Genomic DNA, 25,134 nt, shown 5'->3' with positions numbered 1-25,134 from the left:
AAGTATTTATTATTTTATGGAAATATATTGAAACGATTAAACGTACTTTCTCGAATTACATAGTCTGTTATATGTATCTATTTTGAAATTCATTTTCAGTCCTTTTCGCTGTGTGTCCAAACTCATTCATCGCCCTTTTGGATGACCTTAGAGTCCTTTAATCTGCACCCCGCTATCACAGGCTTTCAGGCTAGCGAACAGAGCTTGTAGTGTGCCAGTGCTCTTTGGTGTATTGTTGCTTATACCCTGTCTCCTCTTTCTTCTCCTCTCTCTCTCTCTCTCTTTCCCTTTCTCTCTGTCGCTCTTTCTTCACATTTAACCTCTAATGTATCTGCTTAAAAAGTCCCCATTAATGGTAAGTTTCCTCAGTCTGCCTGTTCTTTGGGGGAAGGAGGTTGTGTGTTCCATTAAAAAAAAAAAAAAAAGGTGTCCACCATTCGGCCCCCCTCCCGCACCCTCTCTTCCTGTCACACACACACACACAGACACCCATATCAACCCTAGCGCCACCATGTGCCTCAGACTCGCATGGCATGTCACAGCATCACGTCTGAAATGTGCCACGTCATCTGTTTTTTTAAATCACTATTATTTATCACGATTTGTTTTATTTCTGACGGGTTTCCGTGCTTGTGTCGTGCACAGGAAGCAAATCGGTCATTGTGATGTCACACATCCACATCATGCTTTGCTGTTTTCCGACAGTGCCTGTGCCTCATCGTGTCATAAAAATGAATTTCAGATCCAGAGAAGCAAATGGCGAATAGATGTGAGAGGTGAAATCATTTATAGGGTATAGAGAAGATATAGGAAGAAATTAATAATAATAATAATAATAATAATAATAATAATAATAATAATAATAAATTAAGATCTATGGAACGTGTTCCTCCCTCTGCATCCACTCATCCACCCCCTTCCCCTTCCCCCGCAATGTTGTTTTGTCCAGTCAAATTAAATCGCAAATGGACACTTTCTTTTACAGTGCAACTTTCTTTTTTTCTCCAGACTGTCAGTCGAACTATGACGATATTACTAACTACGCCACTATTCCAACATTATTACATGTTATTACATAGTAACGACACTGTAAAAGACTGTGTAACTTTTTTTTTTAATTTTTTTTGTAATTAACGTGTTCTCTGAGTTTCACCAAGTCTGCTGTGCTTTCTTTCTCTCTCTTGAAGACGAGACGCAGACGGTGGCCAGCGACACAAGCAGCCTGGTGCAGTCTCACACCCACGCTCACTCCACACACTCCATGCACTCCACGCACTCCACACACACACTCTCTCTCCGGAAGCGCGAGACAGCGGACGTGCCCTATCAGACGGGTCAGCTCCACCCGGCCATCCGCGTGGCCGACCTGCTCGAGCACGTCACCCAGATGAAGTGCGCCGAGGGATACGGCTTCAAAGAGGAGTATGAGGTGTGTGTGTGTCTGTCATCTGTCTCATTTCAGTGTTACGTCATGTTTTGTCTTCTTAGCTAACACACAGTGTTTATGGATAGTTAATGCACCCTTTAATGATAAATGTATTTTGTGTTCTGTCTCTCGTGTTTTCTTTCTGTTTATCCCTCCCTCTTTCATGCTTTGCATTGTGTAGTGTGTGTGTGCTTTTGTAGTTTGTGTACTGAGTATGCCAATGCCACCTACACACACACACACACACAAACAAATCCCAAGAGAGCCTCGTTCCACAGCTCTGGCAGGCAGAACGCTGTGAGAAAGAAACACACAGCCTCGAAAGCGTGCACTGTTTCTCTCAGTCGCACGCTCAGGACTCTGTTATCACAAGTCATGTAATACTGCGAGAGAATCCACACACTCTTCACACGCTGGAATGTGACTGGGTCTGACACAAACACTAAACAGTCATCACTTACAGTGAATATTGATTTAGTGACAGCCACACACATTCTCTCTCTCTCTCTCTCTCTCTCTCTCTCTCTCTCTCTCTCTCACACACACATTACGGTTTCACTTTTATGTCTCTTCTTGTCTCTTCTCAGTTTGTCTCTCATCTTAGGTTTTTCCCCCCTTGTTTCTCATCTTTTTCTTATTCTGTCTCATCCTTTCTCTTTTCATTCCTTCTTATTTCTTTGCTTCTCTTCTCGACTTATTTTGTCTTTTCTCCTCTTCTTCCCTTCTTTTATCATCTTTTCTTATTCTCGTCTCTTGTCTTTTCTGTCCATATTTTGTCTCGTCTTTTTGTTTGGTCTCTTCTCATCTCTTCTGTGATCCTTATTTTGTCTCTTCTTCTTTGCTTATTTTGTCTCTTCTCTTCTTGTCTCTCTTCTTCCCTTCTTTTATCATCTTTTCTTATTTTCTCCTCTCTTCTCGTCTCTTGTCTTTTCTGTCCATATTTTGTCTCGTCTTTTTATTTTGTCTCTTCTCATCTCTTCTTCTGTCCTTATTTTGTCTCGTCTTTTCATCTCTTCTTGTCTCTTCTCTGCTTATTTTTGTCTTTTCTCTTCTTGTCTCTTTTCTTCCCTTCTTTTATCATCTTTTCTTATTTTCTCCTCTCTTCTCGTCTCGTCTTTTCTGTCCATATTTTGTCTCGTCTTTTTATTTTGTCTCTTCTCATCTCTTCTGCTATCCTTATTTTGTCTCGTCTTTTCACCTCTTCTTGTCTCTTCTTCTCTGCTTAGTTTGTCTTTTCTCCTCTTGTCTCTTCTTCCCTTCTTTTATCATCTTATTTTCTCCTCTCTTCTCGTCTCGTCTTTTCTGTCCATATTTTGTCTCATCTTTTTATTTTGTCTCTTCTCATCTCTTTTTCTGTCCTTATTTTGTCTCATCTTGTCTCTTCTCTGCTTATTTTGTCTTTTCTCTTCTTGTCTCTTTTCTTCCCTTCTTTTATCATCTTTTCTTATTTTCTCCTCTCTTCTCGTCTCGTCTTTTCTGTCCATATTTTGTCTCGTCTTTTTATTTTGTCTCTTCTCATCTCTTCTGCTATCCTTATTTTGTCTCATCTTGTCTCGTCTTTTCATCTCTTCTTGTCTCCTCTTCTCTGCTTATTTTGTCTTGTCTTCTCATTTTGTCTTTTCTCATTTTGTCTCTTTCTTTTATTACTTGGTCTTTTTTTTCTTCTCCTCTTCTATCGTTCTCTTTTCATTTTGTCTCTTCTTTTATCTTCTTGTTGCTTCTTGGTTTTTTTTCTCTTCTTATTTTGTCTCTTCTCTTCTCCTCTCCGCTTATTTTATCTCTTCTTTTTTCCATGTCTTTTTTTTTCTACCCCTCTCCTCTCATTTTGTCTCTTCTTGTCTCATCCTCTCCTCTGCTGTTGTCTTTTCCTTTCTTCTTACTCAGTCTGGTTTCTTGTTTTAGTTTCTCTATCCTTCGCTTAGTCTCATTAATGAGTAATTGTCAGCACTAGAGTATCAGAGAGGCCAAGGTGGTCAGTGTGAAATGCCCCGGGCTGTAGACGGCCTCCAGGCCTGATCCATAATGGATTAAGGTACTGCGGCAGGGCAAAACAGAATCCCTGACACTGCCCTCCTACACACACACAAAAAAAAACCATACACACATTTAAACACACCGTCTCTGCTTTCCAAAAAAAAAAAAAACCTGCCATCTGCTTTGCTATAGCCAGAAGGGGTGATATTACAGTGTGTGTACTGGTCCCGTATACATCTTTTGTAACTTCTACTCATCCTGTACCCGTAGCGTAATACCCTTGAGTATGTGATTTTGTTGTGCTAGTGGCATTATGTTTGCTGAAGTTGGAAAAAGCACTGTTCTTCCCCAGAGCTATTCACTCACACACTGACTGTCTCTCTCTGACTTCTCCTCTTGTGGTTCTGTACGTTAACTATGGATCAGATCAACGAGGTAAGCACACACTTCATTTGGTTCATATTTAAAAATGTAGAAATGTTGCCACTAGCTACGCAGTTTGTCACGTTTGTTAGCCAGTACTAGCAATATTGTACGTATTGAAACAGATTTGTGTCAAAAGCACGACCTGAAATTGTTTTAAGTATGAAATGAAAAAATCAATCAATCAATCAATCAATCAATCAATCAAAACTAAAAATGATCTCAAGATCCAAAGCTGGATTTTTTTTTTTTGTTTTGTTAGTTGGAGCTGATTTGCTGATTTTTGTTGACGATTTTATTTATACTGTTGGAGTTCCAAGTTGTGATTCTCACACAATCTTCGTGAGCGGATGAGTTTTAAAGAGATACGTCTCCATTGGCTATGAGGTGTGGAGTCACTGCACAATTACTTGAAAGTAAAGTCAAGCTGAGATACGCTAGATATCTCCGGTAACAAGCTACTGTACCAAGCCTGCTTTTAATATAAACGTGCTGTAGTACTGTATGATGACATCCCAGTTGTGGTGTCAGCATCATTTATAATTTCATATTCGAAGCGTCTCTTAGTTTGCTTGCTCACCGTTTATGGACTATGGTGAGAAACAGAATGAATCAATCAGGATCATGCATTTTTTCCCTCATTTTGTCTGAAAGCGACTTCGCTCCACTCTGAACTGAAGTTTATTGCAGGAGGAGAAAATCAATATTGACCGGATATGATCTAAAAGCTCAGATTCCTTGAATACCTTTAACAGTTCTTCCACGAAATCAAGTCATACATGAGCTGATAGCCGACGAGGCGCGTAGCACCGAGTTGTCTGTAAACCATGTACGACGATATTGAGTGGAATGACTGTTTTATTATATTCACATTCACTGGATTTTCAGGAACAGCATTTTTGTTTTTATTTTTGCAAATTCAATCAATAAAAACTGTATACAAAACATCCGACAAAATTACTTCCGCTTAGAACGTGAACAAACCGGCGAAATGACCGGAGCAATTTGTGAAAAAATGCTGCTATAATAATAATTCTTGGGGGGGAAAAAAAGCTAAGTTCTTACCATCAAATACTTTCATTCCATATTTTGTTGCTTTTTTATTTTTGGGGGTTTTGTTTGCGAGTTTTTATTTCGTCCTCGGTTGGTTCAGCAACACGCTCCGCCATTTTGTTTTTCTCTAGTCACCGTATATGAGCTGATAGCCTAGTAGTAGAGTAGCCAATCAGAGCATGCGATTGCTCATATGCAGTGAATGTGGATAGAATAAAAGAAGATAGCTAGTGATAGCAGTGCGTCACTACCACCTTCATCTGTTCTTCATCCAAATGATTCCGTTTAGAGTTGTCACTCCAAACCTGGTTAGCCAATAAACCATAAATTTTACTCCCACATTTTGCTTTTGAGGTCATTTTTCTCCCCCCCCCCCCCCCCCCCCCCCAAAAAAAAAAAAAAATTACAGTGGCATGCAAAAGTTTGGGCACCCTTTCTGAAAATGTCTGTTACTGTGAATAGTTAAGTGAGCAGAAGATGAACTGATCACCAAAAGGCATAAAGGTAAAGATGACACATTTCTTTTCAGCATTTTATGCAGGATTTGTGTATTATTTTTGTTTTGTACAATTGGAGAGTGAAAAAAGAAAAGGAACACCATGCGAAAGTTTGGGCACCCCAGTACATTTGAGTTCTCAGGTAACTTTTACCAAGGTTCCAGACCTTAATTAGCTTATCGAGCTGTGGCTTGTTCAAATTCTTCGTTAGGAAAGGTCAGATGATGCAGATTTCAAAGCTGTATAAATTCTCTGACTCCTCAAACTTGTCTCTAAAATCAACAGCCATGGGCTCCTCTAAGCAACTCCCTCGCATTCTGAATAATAAAATAATCGATGCTCACAAAGCAGGAGAAGGCTACAAGAACGTAGCAAAGTGTTTTCAGGTAGCTGTTTCCTCAGATTGTAATGTTATTAAGAAATGGCAGTTAACAGAAACAGTGGAGATCAAGGTGAGGTCTGGAAGATGAAGAAAACTTTCTGAAAGAACTGCTCGTTGGATTGCTAGAAAGGCAAATAAAAACCCCTGTTTGACTGCAAAAGACCTTCAGAAAGCTTTAGCAGACCCTGGAGTGGTGGTGCACTGTTCTACTATGCAGCGACACCTGAACAAATATGACCTTCATGAGAGAGTCATCAGAAGAAAACCTTTCCTGTGTCCTAGACACAAAATTCAGCGTCTGAAGTTTGCAAATGAACATTTAAGTAAGCTTGATGCATTTTGGAAACAAGTCCTGTGGACTGATGAAATCAAAATAGAACTTTTTGGCCACAATGTGCAAAGGTATGTTTGGAGAAAAAAGGGTGCCAAATTCCAGGAAAAGAACACCTCTCCAACTCTGAAGCATGGGTGTGGATCGATCATGCTTTGGGGTTGTGTTGCAGCCAGCGGCACAGGGCACATTTCATTGGTCGAGGGAAGCATGGATTCGAATAAACACCAGCAAATTCTGGAAGCAAACATCACACCACCTGTAAAAAAGTTGAAGTTAAAAAGAGGATGGGTCCTACAATAAGACAATGATCCAAAACACACCTCAAAATCTACAATGGAATCCCTCAAGAGGCACAAGCTGAAGGTTTTGCCCTGGCCCTCACAGTCCCCTGACCTAAACATCATTGAAAATCTGTGGATAGATCTCAAAAGAGCAGTGCATGCAAGACCGCCCAAGAAACTTGTAGAACTGGAAGCCTTTTGCAAGGATGAGTGTGTGAAAATCCCCCAGGTAAGAACTGAAAGATTATTAGCTGGCTACAAAAAGTGTTTACAAGCTGTGATACTTGCCAAAGGGGGTGTTACCGGGTACTAACCATGCAGGGTGCCCAAACTTTTGCTTTGGGCCCTTTTCCTTTTTTGTCATTTTGAAAATGTAAAAGATGAAAATAAAAAATTGTTTTGGCTTAAAATATAAAGGGAATGAGTCATCTTTAACTTGATGCCTTTTGGAGATCATTTCATCTTCAGCTTGCTTAACTGTTCACAGTAACAGCAATTTTGACCAGGGGTGCCCAAACTTTTGCATACCACTGTGTGTATATATAATTACTACTTCTCAGCTTTTAAGTTAAAATGGCATTGGTTATGTCACGTGATGTGCGTAGGTAGGCTATAATGTTTTGAAAGCATTTGACAGTGCACACACACACACACACACACACACACACACACACACACACACAAACGTGTAACACTGACGGAGCCCTTTCACCTCCCGTCGTAAGCCGTTTTCATTCAGCTCCGGTGTAGAACACGACTGTGAAATGCTTTCCATCCTCCTGTCATCTGGCTGTGTGACTGATGCTAATGGTTAATGATATGACATCAAAGCAAATGCTTTAAGAATGCGATCATTCCGTCTCGCATGCTCTCACTGTGACGTGTGTGATGCTGAAGCATGCAAGATCCAGGAACAGATGTCATGTCTGTCTCACACACATTGCTTAACGTGTTTGCTGTCATTCCGAGCTTCTGTATGTCATATTTTTTATTTGAGATTGTTGCACAGACGTTCCTTCACTTCACGTTGATTTCGCTTTACGTATGTGTGCAATGATGTAATGAAGGTTGGTTATGGAGAGAGAAGGACCTGGTGATTAAACATGGCTCGTTGTGTTTATATATGTCAGTTTATTAGAGGTTATAGTATATGTTGAGACTCTTGGGATAATTAATTGTTACAAATTGTGACAGCTCCATCATCATCTATCCATCCTGAGTAACTTTCATATTAATTTTCAATAGCATCCAATAATAATTTTACTTCTTTTACATCCATTCACGGGGCGGCACGGTGGTGTAGTGGTTAGCGCTGTCGCCTCACAGCAAGAAGGTTCTGGGTTCGAGCCCAGCGGTCGTCGAGGGCCTTTCTGTGCGGAGTTTGCATGTTCTCCCTGTGGGTTTCCTCCGGGTGCTCCGGTTTCCCCCACAGTCCAAAGACATGCAGGTTAGGTTAACTGGCGACTCTAAATTGACCGTAGGTGTGAATGTGAGTGTGAATGGTTGTCTGTGTCTATGTGTCAGCCCTGTGATGACCTGGCGACTTGTCCAGGGTGTACCCCGCCTTTCGCCCGTAGTCAGCTGGGATAGGCTCCAGCTTGCCTGCGACCCTGTAGAACAGGATAAAGCGGCTAGAGATAATGAGATGAGATGAGAGACATCCATTCACCAGCCACTTTATTAGGAACACCCGTCCATCTGCTGGTTTATGCAGTTATCTCATCACAACGCATAAAATCATGCGGATACAAATCAAGAGCTTCAGTTAATGTTCACGTCAAACATCCGAATGGGAAAAATTGTGGTCTCAAAGCGCGACTTTCACTATGGCGTGGGTGTTGGTTCGAGCCAGATGGACTGGTTTGAGTATTTCAGAAACTGCTGACCTCCTGCGGTTCTCTCGAGAGTTTCCACAGAATGGTGCGAAAAACAAAAAACATCGAACGAGCGACAGTTCTGTGGATGGAAACAAACGCCTTGTTGATAAGAGAGCTCAGAGGAAAATGGACAGATTGGTTCGAGCTTTTTTGCCAGAAAGGATATAGCAACTCATAGCAACCGTGGTGAGCAGAAAAGCATCTCAGCATGCAACAGCAGAAGACCACATCGGGTTCCACTCCTGTCAGCCAAGAACAGGAATCTTACAATCAAGAACAAGTTCCTGTTAAAGTGGCCAGTGAGTGTACGTGATACGTTGGTCCATTTTCACTTTCATAGTTTCCTACTTTAAGCCTCGGTCACAACCGGCCGTACGTGCTCCTACGTGCAAAAAACGCAAGAAACGCACGGAGGGCGCACGTGTGACGTGCTGATTTTCGAGCCGTAGACCGGCCGCAGAGGTTCTTTGTCATGTCAAACAAACTCTACGGGCGCTTACGTTTTTTTCAGGTTGCAAGACAAACTTACGGCCAACGTGCGTCTTTCTCCACGAACAAAAAAAAACGCAGCGATTTGGGAAACGCCAAAAATCGCACGGCCAAAAAAATCATACGTCCGGTTGTGACCTCGGCTTTACCCACAGTACTGTTCAGCTATTTCGCCCTTGCTTCATCTGTTCCTAAAGAAAGTGATGCAGCAGCGCTTTAGTCCTCGAGTCTGTCCAGTTGTTTCACCTCCTCATCTCTACATAGATCAGCTTCCAGAGCTTCAACCATCATGCTCAGACCATCGCGTTCATCATCACTAACTAGATGAGCTGAGTCTCTGCCGTGTGTCATATAGTTTGATTACGTTCTGGGTCCAGTATTTGCACCGACATCTCCACTACTCCATGATTAGCTTCCTCATTAATATGATATTGGATGTCGGGGGGAAAACATCGAGTGAGAAAAGAAGCTCTTGCTGTTTTGTTTTTGCCACTAAAGCCGCTTTTCCACTACCAACGCGGCTGAGTTGGGCTGAGCCGTGCGGTGCTGAGTTGGGCTGAGTCGAGCTGAGTGGGGCTGTTGGAGTTGCATTTCGACTACAACCGCGCTGAACCGTGCTGGCTGGAAGTGGGTGGACACATTGGGTGGAGTTAGCGAAAGTGGGTGGACGTCACGTGATGTCGTTAGGCAGCGCAAACAGTGACATCAGTGACCTTTTAAGCGGTAGTCTCACGACCCGGATAGTAAACAATAAACATGGGGGACATGGAGTCGTTAGTGTTGCTGGTCTTGGTGCTGTGGCTTGTTGTCACCGACAACGCCAACAGATACTGGCAAGAGCGTATAGATGAGGCGAGGCGCATAAGGCTTCAGAAATTCTCGTAATTCGTAATTCTTCTTCTTCCGGGTTTACGGTGTTTACAGATCCCAGCGTGCTCGCGGGGCGTGTGTGGGCATGTGAGGACACTCCTCCTCACCAATCAGTGCACAGGGGAGTGTCTGCTCACGCCCCCAGCCCCACTCGTCTCGGTTTGGCTCGCTTCAGTCCTACTCCAAAACCGTGCGAGTTTTGGGTGCTAAGCAGGGCTGAAGCGAGCTGAGTCGTGCTGCTCTGAGGTAGTCGAAACACGAGCCGTGTCGAGCTGAAGCGAGCTGAAGTGAGCTGAAAAAGGGTAGTGGAAAAGGGCCATAACAGCGAAACCTGATCCTTGACTCCTATTAAATACCAACCAGAAGCGTTAAACACATCACGATGAACGTATTTAATGTGTCCCAGGGTAGAAGTTCTGACCATCGTAAATATAATCCAGCTAATATTTATTTCTCAGCACATGCTAATAATATTAAATCGACATGATTGACAGTTGCAGCAGAAATGTAGGACAGATCTAAGCACCTTGAGCTGATTTGTTTGGAAGGAGTGTGCATTTGAGGATATATAGCAAAAATGTTGAAATACCTTACCGGAAAGATTAGCTCCACAGCCGAGCTAATGATAACCACCCATATGCTTATCATCTTCTCCCCAGTGAGTACCACTTAAAACTAAGGCATCATTAGTGAAGTTTTTTTGCGATGAATTAATTATAAGAAATCATATCAATTATTCTGTTTTGCCTGGTGTTCTGTGCGAGGCTGCATGTCGAATTTAAACGGTTGTCACTCTCTCCTTCTGTTCAAGGGCCATCTTTGAATTTGTGTCAAAATTGTTCTTTCTCTCCCTCGGTGTTCTGCTTTCAAAGAGGAGGAGTGTTTCAAACCAAAGCACCCAGCATAGTGAAAACAGCAATTAGGACACAGATTTATTTCCGTTGCATGGTTGTAGAAGAAGAAAGAGACATCAAAATATTGAGAACCAGTCACAAAGTTCTAATGCTTTTTATTTGATGTTTGTCTTCAACCATTTTTTTTTCAGTCTCCTTTCTTTGCTATTTTGGTTAACTCTTTCGTGTATAGTGCGCAGGCTTTTTTATAGACCGTTAATTTCAGGAAAATATAAATCGGGTGGTGTAGTGGTTAGTGCTGTTGCCTCACAGCAAGAAGGTTCCGGGTTCGAGCCCCGTGGCCGGCGAGGGCCTTTCTGTGTGGAGTTTGCATGTTCTCCCCGTGTCCGCGTGGGTTTCCTCCGGGTGCTCCGGTTTCCTCCACAGTCCAAAGACATGCAGGTTAGGTTAACTGGTGGCTCTAAATTGACCGTAGGTGTGAATGTGAGTGTGCACTGTAAAAAATAGAATTACGCTTTGTTCAAGTAATTCCATATTCACAATTGAATGGACAAGAAAATATGAATAATTATTAATGAACAGAAAATCCACATCAAACTGATAGGGTGCACCTCAATGATGTGTAAATATACAATAGTGAATAATCTGAATTGAAAATACATAATTGCCACAGGTGTTTATTCAGCGCATGCTCTTAATGACCAAGACACGGGGTTTCCTCTCCCAAATGCAAGGGCTGGGCAATGTGGTTCTCTCTCCGGTTGAAGTTGTACAGGCCCATGTTCTGAACCAGCCAGTGTGTATTTAGGCTGTGCAGGGTCATGTTCTAAGTCAATCTGCATCTTAACAGTTAGAAGGGCCATGTCCCCCCCCTTAAACATGAATGTTTTGACATGGATGTAGCTTGTGTTTCAGAGCAGCTAGATTAGAATGACAAGACGCCCCAATTACAAGTGCACTTATTATTGCACTGTAGCTTGGCCTGTGAAACCAAGTACTGAAGGGCCATGTTTTGATTAAAGAAATGAAACCCCATGTAGCCTATTCATGCTTAAAAAGACAGAAAATAGATTGAACTCAGGGGGCATGCGCTGTAATTATACAAATACTTGATTTTGTTCAAAAGTGCTTACTGAAATAAAGTTTTTAAAAAAGTGTGAAGTTGGGGGCATCATGGCTCAGGTGGATAAGGCACCATACCATAAATCCAGGGACCTGGGTTCGATTCCGACATGAGGTCATTTCCCGATCCCTCCCCGTCTCTCCCGCTCATTTCCTGTCTCTATACTGTCCTATCCAATAAAGGTGAAAAAAGCCCTCCCCCCCAAAAAAAAAGTGTGAAATTTATTGTACATTATTGAAATTTTGTAATTGTGTAGAACAATGAAAAAAGGCATGTATAGCTTAATGATAAATTGTGATAACCTTAATTGCCTTTTTGTACTACTGTGAATGCCACTGTTCAGCAAAAAGAGAAATCTATGTTGGCAGAATGAGGAATTGAAAATTGACTTAATTAAGAATTCTTAATAAAGAGAACAGTGTTATCATAGTTTGGATTATCATGGGCACATCATTGGCAAAACATAAAATTCTTAATGCAGACGGTTGCCTTGAAATTTCAAGTATTCTCAACTATTCTTTTTTACAGTGTGAATGTTTGTCTGTGTCTATGTGTCAGCCCTGTGATGACCTGGCGACTTGTCCAGGGTGTACCCCGCCTTTCGCCCGTAGTCAGCTGGGATAGGCTCCAGCTTGCCTGCGACCCTGTAGAACAGGATAAAGCGGCTACAGATAATGAGATGAGATGAGATAAAATATAAATCACTTCCATCGTCAAATGCTGACATTGCCACAGTCATCTGTGACTGGATGCCAAAATGAACCATGTTGTCTGGGTGCAAGGGAGGGTGTACTCTTTCTCCTGTCATTCACAGAGGGGCTAGCCAATCAGGAGCACCTGTGCGCACATATATGCAGAAAAGGGTAGATAGCGCTTTCCTGTAAGTGTGTTACGCTGCCTTGTGATGCAGCACGAGCGGCAGTTTGAAAAGATGCAGCTGGCTAGCTTCCAGCGTTGTAGTCGAGTCATTAAACCTTGAGTCCAAGTCCAGTTCCGAGTCCCCAGTGTTCAAGTCCAAGTCGTTAAAAAAAATTTCGAGTCGAGCCCACTATTGATCCGAGTCGAGTCCGAGAACAAGACTCCAACTGCACCATTGGACGGTGGCTGTTTTAGCACCATTAACATTAATAGGTGAATGTGCACTCTCTTTATCAGGGAGTGTGAAGTATTCTGTCAGAGATGGTTGGGAGACGGATGGAAGTGCAGAAGGTGTGTTTATTAATACAAGTGAAGAGGGTAAACAATCCAGAATGGAAGGCAGAAACAGGCGGTAGGTCGAGCGAGGCACAAACAGACCATCGTAGACTTGGCATAATCAAAGATGAGAAACAGGAAATCAGAGATCAGGAAACCAAACAAGGAAATAAAGCTCGGTAATACGTCAGCAACGGAACTCAATACTTCGCAAAGTAAGTGTGTTTTCACAGTTTTTATATCGGCGCGCTGATTGCGCGTTAATCCTGTGCAGGTGCGAGTCATTTATGGCACGTGTGAGAGTCTGCTGTCCGGAACGCGCCCGAGAGTCTATCTGATGCACGCTCCAAGGCGCGCAGGTGTGACACTCTTGCACGAAATTAGTCCAAAAATTAATGAACATATAAATGTCTTATACCAAATTATTATGGAATGCTACAAAAAATAAAGGAACAATCAGAGTCCTCATCTCCATTTTACAAGTCCTAATGCAGTTAATGCCCGAGTCCGAGTCATCAGTGCTTAAGTCCAAGTCGAGTCACGAGTCAGACTCGAGTCCGAGTCCAGGACTCGAGTACTACAAGCCTGCTAGCTTCACATGTCTTGGAGGAAGCACATGTTTAGCGTTCACCCTCTCAAGGTAGTAGTGTCATATAACAGGAAAGAGCTGGGTAGAGGGTGGGAATTGGCAGGTGACCAGTTTAGGGAGAAAGATTTTTCCGGAGATTTTGGTCATTAATGGCGAAAAATCTAAGACCCAAAAAATGATTTTTGTTTATAAACATAGTGCAAAATGTATGATATATAATGGCTATAATGGTTAATCCTCGTGTTATTCTTACACAAGAACAAACTGTTTACTTTTTAATAGAAGTGATGTTTAGAAAAAGTCAAAATCCATCCGTCCATCCTTTATCTTATTCCACTTATACATCAGGGTCATGTGTGAACTGGAGCCAATCAAAGCTGACGTTGGGCAAAAGGCAGGGTTCACCCTGGACAGATCGCCAGTCTATCATGAGGCTAACACAGAGAGACAAACAGCCATTCACACTCACATTCACACCTATGGACAATTTAGAGTACAACCCCGATTCCAAAAAAGTTGGGACAAAGTACAAATTGTAAATAAAAACGGAATGCAATGATGTGGAAGTTTCAAAATTCCATATCTTATTCAGAATAGAACGTCGATGACATATCAAATGTTTAAACTGAGAAAATGTATCATTTAAAGAGAAAAATTAGGTGATTTTAAATTTCATGACAATAACACATCTCAAAAAAGTTGGGACAAGGCCATGTTTACCACTGTGAGACATCCCCTTTTCTCTTTACAACAGTCTGTAAACGTCTGGGGACTGAGGAGACAAGTTGCTCAAGTTTAGGGATAGGAATGTTAACCCATTCTTGTCTAATGTAGGATTCTAGTTGCTCAACTGTCTTAGGTCTTTTCTGTCGTATCTTCTGTTTAATGATGCGCCAAATGTTTTCTCTGGGTGAAAGATCTGGACTGCAGGCTGGCCAGTTCAGTACCCGGACCCTTCTTCTACGCAGCCATGATGCTGTAATTGATGCAGTATGTGGTTTGGCATTGTCATGTTGGAAAATGCAAGGTCTTCCCTGAAAGAGACGTCGTCTGGATGGGAGCATATGTTGCTCTAGAACCTGGATATACCTTTCAGCATTGATGGTGTCTTTCCAGATGTGTAAGCTGCCCATGCCACACACACTAATGCAACCCCATACCATCAGAGATGCAGGCTTCTGAACTGAGCGCTGATAACAACTTGGGTCGTCCTTCTCCTCTTTAGTCCGAATGACACAGCGTCCCTGATTTCCATAAAGAACTTCAAATTTTGATTCATCTGACCACAGAACAGTTTTCCACTTTGCCACAGTCCATTTTAAATGAGCCTTGGCCCAGAGAAGACGTCTGCGCTTCTGGATCATGTTTAGATACGGCTTCTTCTTTGAACTATAGAGTTTTAGCTGGCAACGGTGGATGGCATGGTGAATTGTGTTCACAGATAATGTTCTCTGGAAATATTCCTGAGCCCATTTTGTGATTTCCAATACAGAAGCATGCCTGTATGTGATGCAGTGCCGTCTAAGGGCCCAAAGATCACGGGCACCCAGTATGGTTTTCCGGCCTTGACCCTTACGCACAGAGATTCTTCCAGATTCTCTGAATCTTTTGATGATATTATGCACTGTAGATGATGATATGTTCAAACTCCTTGCAATTTTACACTGTCGAACTCCTTTCTGATATTGCTCCACTATTTGTCGGCGCAGAATTAGGGGGATTGATTTACTTCTGAGAGCCACATTTTAAACAAATATTTAAAAATGCATCCAGATCCATCCATCCATTATCTGTAGCCGCTTATCCTGTTCTACAGGGTTGCAGGCAAGCTGGATCCTATCCCAGCTGACTATGGGCGAGAGGCGGGGTACACTCTGGACAAGTCACCAGGTCATTGCAGGGCTGACACAAACAACCATTCACACTCACATTAACACCTACGGTCAATTTAGAGCCACTAATTAGCCTAACCTGCATGTCTTTGTGGGAGGAAACCAGAGCACCTGGAGGAAACCCACGCAGACATGGAGAGAACATGCAGACTCCACACAGAAAGGCCCTCGCCGGCCGCTGGGCTCGAACCCAGGACCTTCTTGCTGTTAGGCGACAGTGCTAACCACTACACCACTGTGCCGCCCGGCACGTAAACAGCCACCGTCAAATGGTGCGGTTGGAGTCTTGTTCTCGGACTCGACTCGAAATTTTTTTTAATGACTTGGACTTGAACACTGGGGACTCGAGATTGGACTCGGACTTGAGGTTTAGTGACTCGACTTCAGCACTGCTTGAAAGGGAAGCTGTTTTTCCTTGACTGCTTTGAAATTATGCATCCGGTTTTCTTTTCTTTCAAAGAGCAGATTCAGAAGTCAAGAATTAATGCCTGGTATCTGTCAAGGGCTAGCTCATATTTTCATTTCTCATCAGCTGCAAATCCGAAGACATCTTTAATCCATATCCCAATCACACTGGCGTCTAGACACTGTAGAGAAGCTATGCTGAGTATCAATGCAGTCATCACCTGCAGATATGTCTGCTAATCCTACAGTAATAATGAAATGAAACCAGACTCTCTCTCTCTCTCTTTCTCTCTCTTTCACGCTCATAACGTACTGTATGTCATATTCAGAAGCACTGATCAACTTTTGCATTCTGTTTAATCTTCTGTAATCCTAATGAAGCAGGACTTTCAATATGGTGGCTGCTGCCCTGCTCCTGAGGGACTCAGGCAGGATAAATATTAATTTGCACCAGCTTTGGCCTTGTTTTCAATGTTTATGTTGACGACTGGAAATCATGTTTATGCAGCATGGCGTGGTCGGGGTCCCTGCACGTCCCTTCACAGCATGAACTGCTGAAATAAATTTTCATAATTTGGATTAATTGTGGCACAGCTGCTAAAATCAGAAAGATAATCTGCCGGTGTAAGGGTGCCCATTATTTTCCTCACTGCGTTTGGTAAGCATTTGAGTGGCTGATGAGTTTGCTAAGAGAGTCACTTGGGGAAGGATTTGGATGTGACACGGTGTAGCAAGTGTTGTAATGGGCTCTTGTTTTTGACACGGCGCACAGTGCTTCCTGCCTTCGTCGCCACATGGTCTCATCAGATGTTCTAATGATCCTAATGCTTTCTCTCCCTCAGTTCACTTTCCCTTGTGCTCCCTTTATTAAAGACGCACAGCCAGTTCTGCACTTGTAACTTTGTAAAGAGCTGACACAAGACTTCTCATATGCCTTCTCTCCGTGTCTCTGTCTCGTCCCTCTCTTTCTGTCTCTGTCTGCCCGCCTTTTCTCAGAGTTTCTTTGAGGGACAGGCTGCACCATGGGACTCTGCCAAGAAAGATGAGAACCGGATGAAGAATCGCTATGGAAACATCATCGCATGTGCGTATTAAAGACAGACATGTCTGTCCCAACACGGCAGAACATACTACTCCTCCTCAGAGGCATTCATTCCCCACATAGCAGACAGGTCTCTCTTAGCAGAGGACATATAGGCTTCTCTATTAGCATTAAAGACTGAGAAGAACTCTCATAGCATGCCTGTTCCAACATTTTGCACCTAACCAGATTTCTATACAGCTATATAGAAAGGTTGGAGGAAATACAGAGTATACTATATATGAATATACTTATTCTGTCCACATTCACTGGATATGAGCAATTGCACACTCTGATTGATTGATTAATTGGCTACTCTACTACTAGGCTATCAGCTCATATACCGTGAGTAGAGAAAAACAAAATGGCGGAATGTGTTGCTGAACCAACCGAGGACGAAATAAAAACTCTACTCGAAAACAAAACCCCGAAAATACAGCAACAAAATATGGAATAAAAGTATTTGATGGTAAGAGCGTATCTTTTATTTAATTTGTCAAGAATTATTATTATAGCATTTTTCACAAATTGCTCCTGTCATTTCGCCGGTTGGGGCGGCACGGTGGTGTAGTGGTTAGCGCTGTCGCCTCACAGCAAGAAGGTCCGGGTTCGAGCCCCGTAGCCGGCGAGGGCCTTTCTGTGCGGAGTTTGCATGTTCTCCCCGTGTCCGTGTGGGTTTCCTCCGGGTGCTCCGGTTTCCCCCACAGTCCAAAGACATGCAGGTTAGGTTAACTGGTGACTCTAAATTGACCGTAGGTGTGAATGTGAGTGTGAATGGTTGTCTGTGTCTATGTGTCAGCCCTGTGATGACCTGGCGACTTGTCCAGGGTGTACCCCGCCTTTCGCCCGTAGTCAGCTGGGATAGGCTCCAGCTTGCCTGCGACCCTGTAGAACAGGATAAAGCGGCTACAGATAATGAGATGAGATGAGATCTTACAGTAAGCGTTAAAACATGTTGAATTTTTTTAGACTGGTTCAGAAGCTCAAAGAAGTTTGAAAATTACACAGCTGAAATGGCTAAGGAAGAATTAAATACATGTCTATAAAGCTATTCTATACCTCGGCACGACAGCAAGACGGCACTTTCTACAAAAAAACAACAACACTAAAGTCAATTCGTGCAGCCATCGATAGGTTTTTAAGAAGTCCGCCTAAGCGGAAATTATTTTGTCGGGCATTTTGTATAAGGTTTTTTTTTATTTATCGAATTTGCAAAAAATAAAAATACTCTGTTTCTCAAAATGCAGTGAATGTGGATAGAATAAAACAGTTATTCCACTCAATCTCAATTTCATCGTACATGGCTTATAGCCAACTTGGTGCTATGTGCCTATAGATAGATAGATAGATAGATAGATAGATAGATAGATAGATAGATAGATAGATAGATAGACACACACACAGTGTGTGTATACTGTACTCACAATATTTAATGTTGCTTAGTGCACTTCCTGTTGGTCTAAATAAGTGCAACAGATTTGAGGAAGGTAATTACAACCATAGTTATGCGTCTGCTTCGTTCCTCCTTAATTATACATCATGCAGAACTGCTCATTATTTCCTTGCACCTACATGAAGAACCCTTTTCTTGTTTAGTTAAAAAAAAAAAAGAGTTCTCAAGAACATTTCATATAAAGATGATTATAAATAAATCATATGTCTCATTTACTTTAAGCGATAGTGTGTGGCTTGATGCTTGTGAAGTTAATATGAAAGCCGGGTGAGAAACCCACTGTTTATGATAATTCTCTCTCTCTCTCTCTCTCTCTCTCTCTGTCTGTGTGGTTTTGTCTGTGTGTAATACGAGATGTTTCTGGGTTTATGTTTGTCTCTAGATGATCACTCCCGTGTGCGTCTGCAGAGCCTGGAGGGCGAGCAAAGCTCCGATTACATTAATGCTAATTACGTTGATGTGAGTACAGAAAGCAGGCAGCACCTCTATGCAAAGGTCACAGCGCGCACGCACACACACACACACACACACACAGAAACAAACACCTACAAAATAACCTGCTGCATAGGAGGAGAAATAGGACATAAGAAGATGTCCTCTACACACATACGCGCACACACACAGTACTCTCAGCATGCACACAATGAAACAGGGCAGAGTACATGGTCACACACATGCACATTCAGCAGAGGCCACAGTACAAGGCAGGGTCAGGGAGGGTGATGGTCACACTCTCGCACATGCCCACACAGCAGTGTGTATATACACACACACGCACGCACGCGCACAATCAGCAGCACACCACAGCAAGAAAGGGAATTAAAGACACACCAACAGAGTTCATACTGATCTAAACATACAAACACACAAGACTACAGACAAACACCACAGAACACATGCACGCTGTGGTTTAAAGGCCAGTTCATACTAAAAGATATTCTTCTTTCTAGCATTTTAATACACACCAGCTTCATGAGGCATGACTCATAAAGATACCAAATAACCAGCACTAATTTGCATGTGCAGTAGCATAAATTGTGCACACAGTTAATGAGATTTTTTTTTGTGTGTTATTCTCAACAGCTATCACGAGTTGGGCTCTCAAAGAGACATCCAAAATCGAAACTCGATTCTAACACCAATTAGAATGAGACGTACATAAAAACTGTTAGAATGTAATATGAAGTTAAAATACAGGAGTGTAAACAGTAGCGTGTTTTCTGTTCATAATGTACGTGCTAATGAAAGTGCGGTATGTGCTTTGTTCATGTCTAATATGAACTCAGCTTCGCCATAAGTCGATAAAAAGCCAAGGATTATTTTATTAAGGCATAATTTTGGCAAAAAAGAAAGAAAAAGGTTTTAATTTCTTGGAACCGGTGGAAATGGACTTCTGCAAATGTAATAACTGCCCTTCGTTTGTTTCTGTTTGTGTTTAGGTGTTAGGGATATGTACAGTATGTCTTATCGGAGTATCTTTAATACTCTTACGCTCTAACACTCTTTGAAAGCGTGTTTAGTGTGAATTCTAGGCAACACTGACAAATACCTACTTATAATTTAATGTACACATATATATATATACACTACCGTTCAAAAGTTTGGGGTCACCCAGACAATTTTGTGTTTTCCATGAAAAGTCACACTTTTATTTACCACCATAAGTTGTAAAATGAATAGAAAATATAGTCGAGACATTTTTCTGGCCATTTTGAGCATTTAATCGACCCCACAAATGTGATGCTCCAGAAACTCAATCTGCTCAAAGGAAGGTCAGTTTTATAGCTTCTCTAAAGAGCTAAACTGTTTTCAGCTGTGCTAACATGATTGTACAAGGGTTTTCTAATCATCCATTAGCCTTCTGAGGCAATGAGCAAACACATTGTACCATTAGAACACTGGAGTGAGAGTTGCTGGAAATGGGCCTCTATACACCTATGGAGATATTGCACCAAAAACCAGACATTTGCAGCTAGAATAGTCATTTAGCACATTAGCAATGTATAGAGTGGATTTCTGATTAGTTTAAAGTGATCTTCATTGAAAAGAACAGTGCTTTTCTTTCAAAAATAAGGACATTTCAAAGTGATCCCAAACTTTTGAACGGTAGTGGATATACACACACACGCACAAACGCTCTATCCTGAGCCAGGGAAAGACACATTCAAGACAGAATTGAGCCAGCAATACAAAGTAGAGAAATAAAATGACACAGGACGACAACATCAACCAAAAAGTACAAGCCAGATTCCAATAAAGTTGGGGTGCTGCGCAAAGCATAAATAAAAACAGAATGCAATAATTTTAAAACTCTTTTTGACCTATATTCAACTGAACACAAAAACAGGACAAGATATTTAATGTTCAAACTCATACACTTTATTCTTTTTTTTTTTCCCTGAACATACACTAGTTCTGAATTTGATGCCTGCAACGCGTTCCAAAAAAGTTGGGACGGGGGCAACAAAAAACTGGGAAATTTGTGGAATGCTCAAAAAACACCTGTTTGGAACACTATACAAGTAAACAGGTTAATTGATGATTGGAAAGGCTCAGTCATTCACAAGCAAGGATGGTGCAAAGATCACCACTTTATGAAAAACTGTGTGCGCAAATAGTCCAACAACTTTTCTGAACATACAGTTGCAAGGAATTTAGGGATTTCACCAACAACAATCCATAATATAATTTTTAAAAAAAAGATTCGGAGACTCCAGAGAAATCTCTGCACATAAGGCGCGAGCAGTGTTGGGCACGTTACTTTCAAAAAGTAATTAGTTATAGTTACTAGTTACTTTTCCCAAAAAGTAACTGAGTTAGTAACGGAGTTACTTTGTCATAAAAGTAACTAATTACCAGGGAAAGTAATTATTCCGTTACATTTTGTTCCCCCTCAAAAAAAATCAAATTCAATTAGTGTAATCATAATAAAAGTGAATGTTAAATGTGTTTAATGACTGAAATGGACACTTAACAGAACCAATTAGTAATGTTATCTATGCTATATTAATATTTGTGTGGGACAATGTGAGATAAGACATCTATCAAATGTAATATATTTTTGTAGTTATTAAAATTATGTTACTAATTACTGGCCACTGACGAGGACAAACGCTTTGTTCCTCGACATAATGTGCATTGCACGTAGACATTTTTGCCTTTTATTTCAAGTAATGAAAAGTAATGGCTGTATTTCCAGTGTGAAAGCGCAGTGCTGGGCTGACCGCTCGCCATCGCTGTGTCTTCTGATTGAAAGAGTGCGCAGTGCAGTAGGCGTGGCCTACCTATATATGTTGTCCAAATCTACTCTGATTGGCTTACTGTGCCGTTGTCTCGTGTCTCCCCGCCCCACACGAAAGCAGAGTAAAGAAAGGCTGAATGAGCAGCGTGCCAGATGAGAACAGCTTTAATAAAGTAACGCATAGTATTTTATTGTAAGTAACGGGAACGGCGTTATAACGATGTAAAAAGTAATTAGTTAGATTACTCGTTACTAAAAAAAGTAACGCCGTTTATTTCTAACGCCGTTATTCCCATCACTGGGCGCGAGGCTAAAAACCAATATTGAAGGCCTGCGACCTTCGATTCCTCGGGCAGCACTGCGTTAAAACCCAACGTGATTGTATAAAGGATATTACTATATGGGCTCGGGAACGCTTTGGAAAACTGTTATTGGTACACACTTCGCTGCTACATCTACCATGCAAAGTGAAAGCCATATATCAACAGCATCCAGAAATGCTGCTGAATCTGGGATGGACTGATGCAAAGCGGAAAAGTGTGCTATGGTCTGACGAGTCTACATTTTGAATCGTTTTTGGAAATCGTGGACGTTGTGTCTGCCGGGCTAAAGAGGAACAGGACTGTTCAGATTGTTACCAGCACAAAGTTCAAAAGCCAGCATCTGTGATTGTATGGGGATGTGTTAGTGCCTATGGCATGGCTAACTCGCACATGCGTGAAGGCACTACTAATGCTGAAGAGTACATGCAGGTTTTGGAGCAACATATGCTGCCATCCAGACAAATGTCTTTTTATGGAAACGTCCCTGCTTATCCTAGCAAGACAATGCCAAGCCACATTCTGCACATGTTACAACAGTGTGGCTTTGTCGTAAAAGAGTCTGAGTGCTAAACTGGCCTGCCTGCGTCCTACTGCAAATGTGTGGTGCATTATGAAGTGCAAAATACGACAACGGAGACCTCCGACTGTCATTTAACAAGCAAAAATGGGGAAGAATTTCACTTGCAAAACTTCAACAATTAGTGTCCTCAGTTCCCAAACACTTACTGGGTGTTGTTAAAAGAAAAGGTGATGTAACACAGTGCCCCCGTCCCAACTTGAATGTGTTGCAGGCATCAAAATCAGAATGAGTGTATACGGTATTTCCAAAGAAGAATAAAGTTTATTAGTTTGAACATTCAATTTCTTGTCGTTGTATTATTTTCAATTGAATATAGGTCAAAAAAGATTTGTAAATCATTGCATTCTGTTTTTATTTAGGTTTTACACAGCGTCCCAACTTTTGTGGAATCGGGGTTATACAGAGTGACTGAACAAAATGGAAAAATAACTAGTGAGAGGATGAATGATAATGACTAATGTATAAAGCCTGACACTCCCGTGTTTTACGTCATAGCTGGTTATTCCTGCTTCTGCAGTTTTGACCCAGGCAGGCTCAGAGATTATGCAGAACGGAGGAGACTAGTTTAGTCACTAAAGTGCTTTAGAAACTTCAGTACTCAGGCAGGAAACAAACTTGAATTCCTCAGTGACTCATTCTCAGTCTATCACAAGGTGAGCGCTGACAACTGCATCCAGCAAAGTCTGATTCATCATACACACTGTACACACAGACACACGCCAAACCCTGCCTCGGTATAACAATATAAAATAGATGGTCTGTAACTGAACTCGCATCCCTTAAAAAAAAACATTCAGTGATGTCACAGAAATCATGGCCCAGTCTCAAAACTTTGTTCCCGTCTACATTTTGCTTGTTTATGCTTAGTATTCAGGATGTAGTTTTAATTATTTAACAGTTATTCCATGAAATCGAGTGTACATGAGCTGATAGTCGACGAGGCACATCGCGCCGACATGGCTATAAGCCATGACGAGATTGACTGGAATAACTGTTTTATTATATACACATCCACTGGATTTTAAGAAACGGAGCTTTTTTTTTTTTTGCAAATTCGATAAATAAAAACTTTATACAAAATGTCCGACAAAATAATTTCCGCTTTCAAACCGGCGAAATGACAGGAGCGATTTGTGAACAATGCGCTAATAATAATTCTTGAAAAATAAACATACATCCTTACCATCAAATACTTTCATTCCATATTTTGTTGCTTTTTGTATTTTTGGGGGGGGTTTGTTTTCGAGTAGAGTTTTTATTTCGTCCTCGGTTGATTCAGCAACATGCGCCGCCATTTTGTTTTTCCTCTACTCACAGTATATGAGCTGATAGCCTAGTAGTAGAGTAGCCAATCAGAGCGCGCGATTGCTCATATCCAGTGAATGTGGATAGAATAATTAGCTATATGTAGCAAGAGAGGACATCTGCCCCAATAACTAACACACACAATAGCACCCTAACCCCTATTTTCAGTAACTAGTACCCCTTTTCCACCAAATCAGTTCCAGGGCTGGTTCGGGGCCAGTGCTGGTGCTGGTTCACAACTCGTTCAACTTGCGAGCCAGCTGAGAACCAGTTTGCTTTTCCATAGCTCGCGGTGCTAAGGGGAGCCACGTCATTACGTCGCTGTATACGTCAGTTACGTCGCTGCGTTTGTATAAACTTTGGCGCAAACATCGAAGCAACAACAACAACACTGAGAAGAAGAAGCAGCAACAACAACAACAACAATAATGGATGACTTCGCGTTTGTATAGCTGCTGCTTCTCATCGCTTAAAAATGGCGCCCTTTCACGGTCTTGCTATTGTTGTTGGTCTTAACAACTCCGCCCCCACCCCGCTGACGTAAGCGGTTCTTTCCTCTGGCCCAGCAGAGAGTTGGTGCTAGCCTGGAACCGTTTTTTCTGGCCCCAGAGCCAGTTCTTTGTCAGTGGAAACAGAAAACCCGGTTCCAAACTAAGCACTGGCCCCGAACCAGCCCTGGAACTGCTTTGGTGGAAAAGGGGCATAGGTGTCAGTACTAGGACCTTTAGGAGCTGAACTACTAAGTTATCTTTTATGTGGTGGTTTGGGAAAATCTGTCAGATGTCACAGTGGCCTAAATAAATAAATAGAATTTTAAAAAAATCTGAAAAAAAGGTTGAAACGTCCATCCAGCCATTATCTGTAGCCGCTTTATCCTGTTCTACAGGGTGGCAGGCAAGCTGGAGCCTATCCCAGCTGACTATGGGCAAGAGGCAGGGTACACCCTGGGACAAGTCGCCAGGTCATCGCAGGGCTGACATACAGAGACCCATTCACAGCCACCAATTAGCCTAACCTGCATGCCTTTGGGGGAAACCCACATAGGCAGCATGCAAACTCAACACAGAAAGGCCCTCGCTGGCCGCTGGGATCGAACCCAGGACCTTCTTGCTGTGAGGCGACAGGGCTAACCACTACACCACCGTGCCTCCCTGGTCGAAACGTCTTTGGCTACAAACAGGTTTTTCTGCCTGTAACATACTTTGTCATATGACCTTTAGAATCCAGACCTATAAAAATACTTTTTTTTTTTTTGCTGGTACAAACAGTCTGTCAAAAGAATTGAAAACTTTCCTAGCTAAGTATGATTTCCTCACACAGTGACTGTCACGAGTAGCCTATAGCTAGTATTTAATTCACTAGCAATAATAAAGCTATTTATTCATTTAATTAATTCCAAGGTGGTTATGAACAGACAACAGAAAAGTGTTTGCCCTGTTGTCAGGAGATCATGAGTTCCAGTCCTGAAAATTCTACAGCCATCTGTGG

At 41.9% G+C, this 25,134-nt stretch overlaps 1 protein-coding gene across 3 annotated transcripts in view; it reads left to right on the top strand.

Moving 5' to 3' along the window:
• The window catches only part of LOC132871759 (receptor-type tyrosine-protein phosphatase mu-like), a 444,714-nt gene that overhangs the window by 329,996 nt on the left and 89,584 nt on the right, over nt 1–25,134 (top strand). For 2 of the 3 annotated variants that reach the window (XM_060906242.1, XM_060906240.1), the window contains 4 exons: nt 344–355; nt 1,188–1,429; nt 16,660–16,747; nt 18,580–18,656. In XM_060906242.1, coding sequence (XP_060762225.1) covers nt 344–355; nt 1,188–1,429; nt 16,660–16,747; nt 18,580–18,656 — 419 coding nt within the window. The remainder of the gene's footprint in view (nt 1–343; nt 356–1,187; nt 1,430–16,659; nt 16,748–18,579; nt 18,657–25,134) is intronic. The other variant, XM_060906241.1, reaches the window with a different exon arrangement.

Source organism: Neoarius graeffei, chromosome 23 (genome assembly GCF_027579695.1).
Source record: "Neoarius graeffei isolate fNeoGra1 chromosome 23, fNeoGra1.pri, whole genome shotgun sequence".
Lineage (NCBI taxonomy): Eukaryota > Metazoa > Chordata > Actinopteri > Siluriformes > Ariidae > Neoarius > Neoarius graeffei.
Note: the sequence above shows the minus strand (reverse complement) of the source record. Positions and strands in the feature narration are given on the sequence as shown.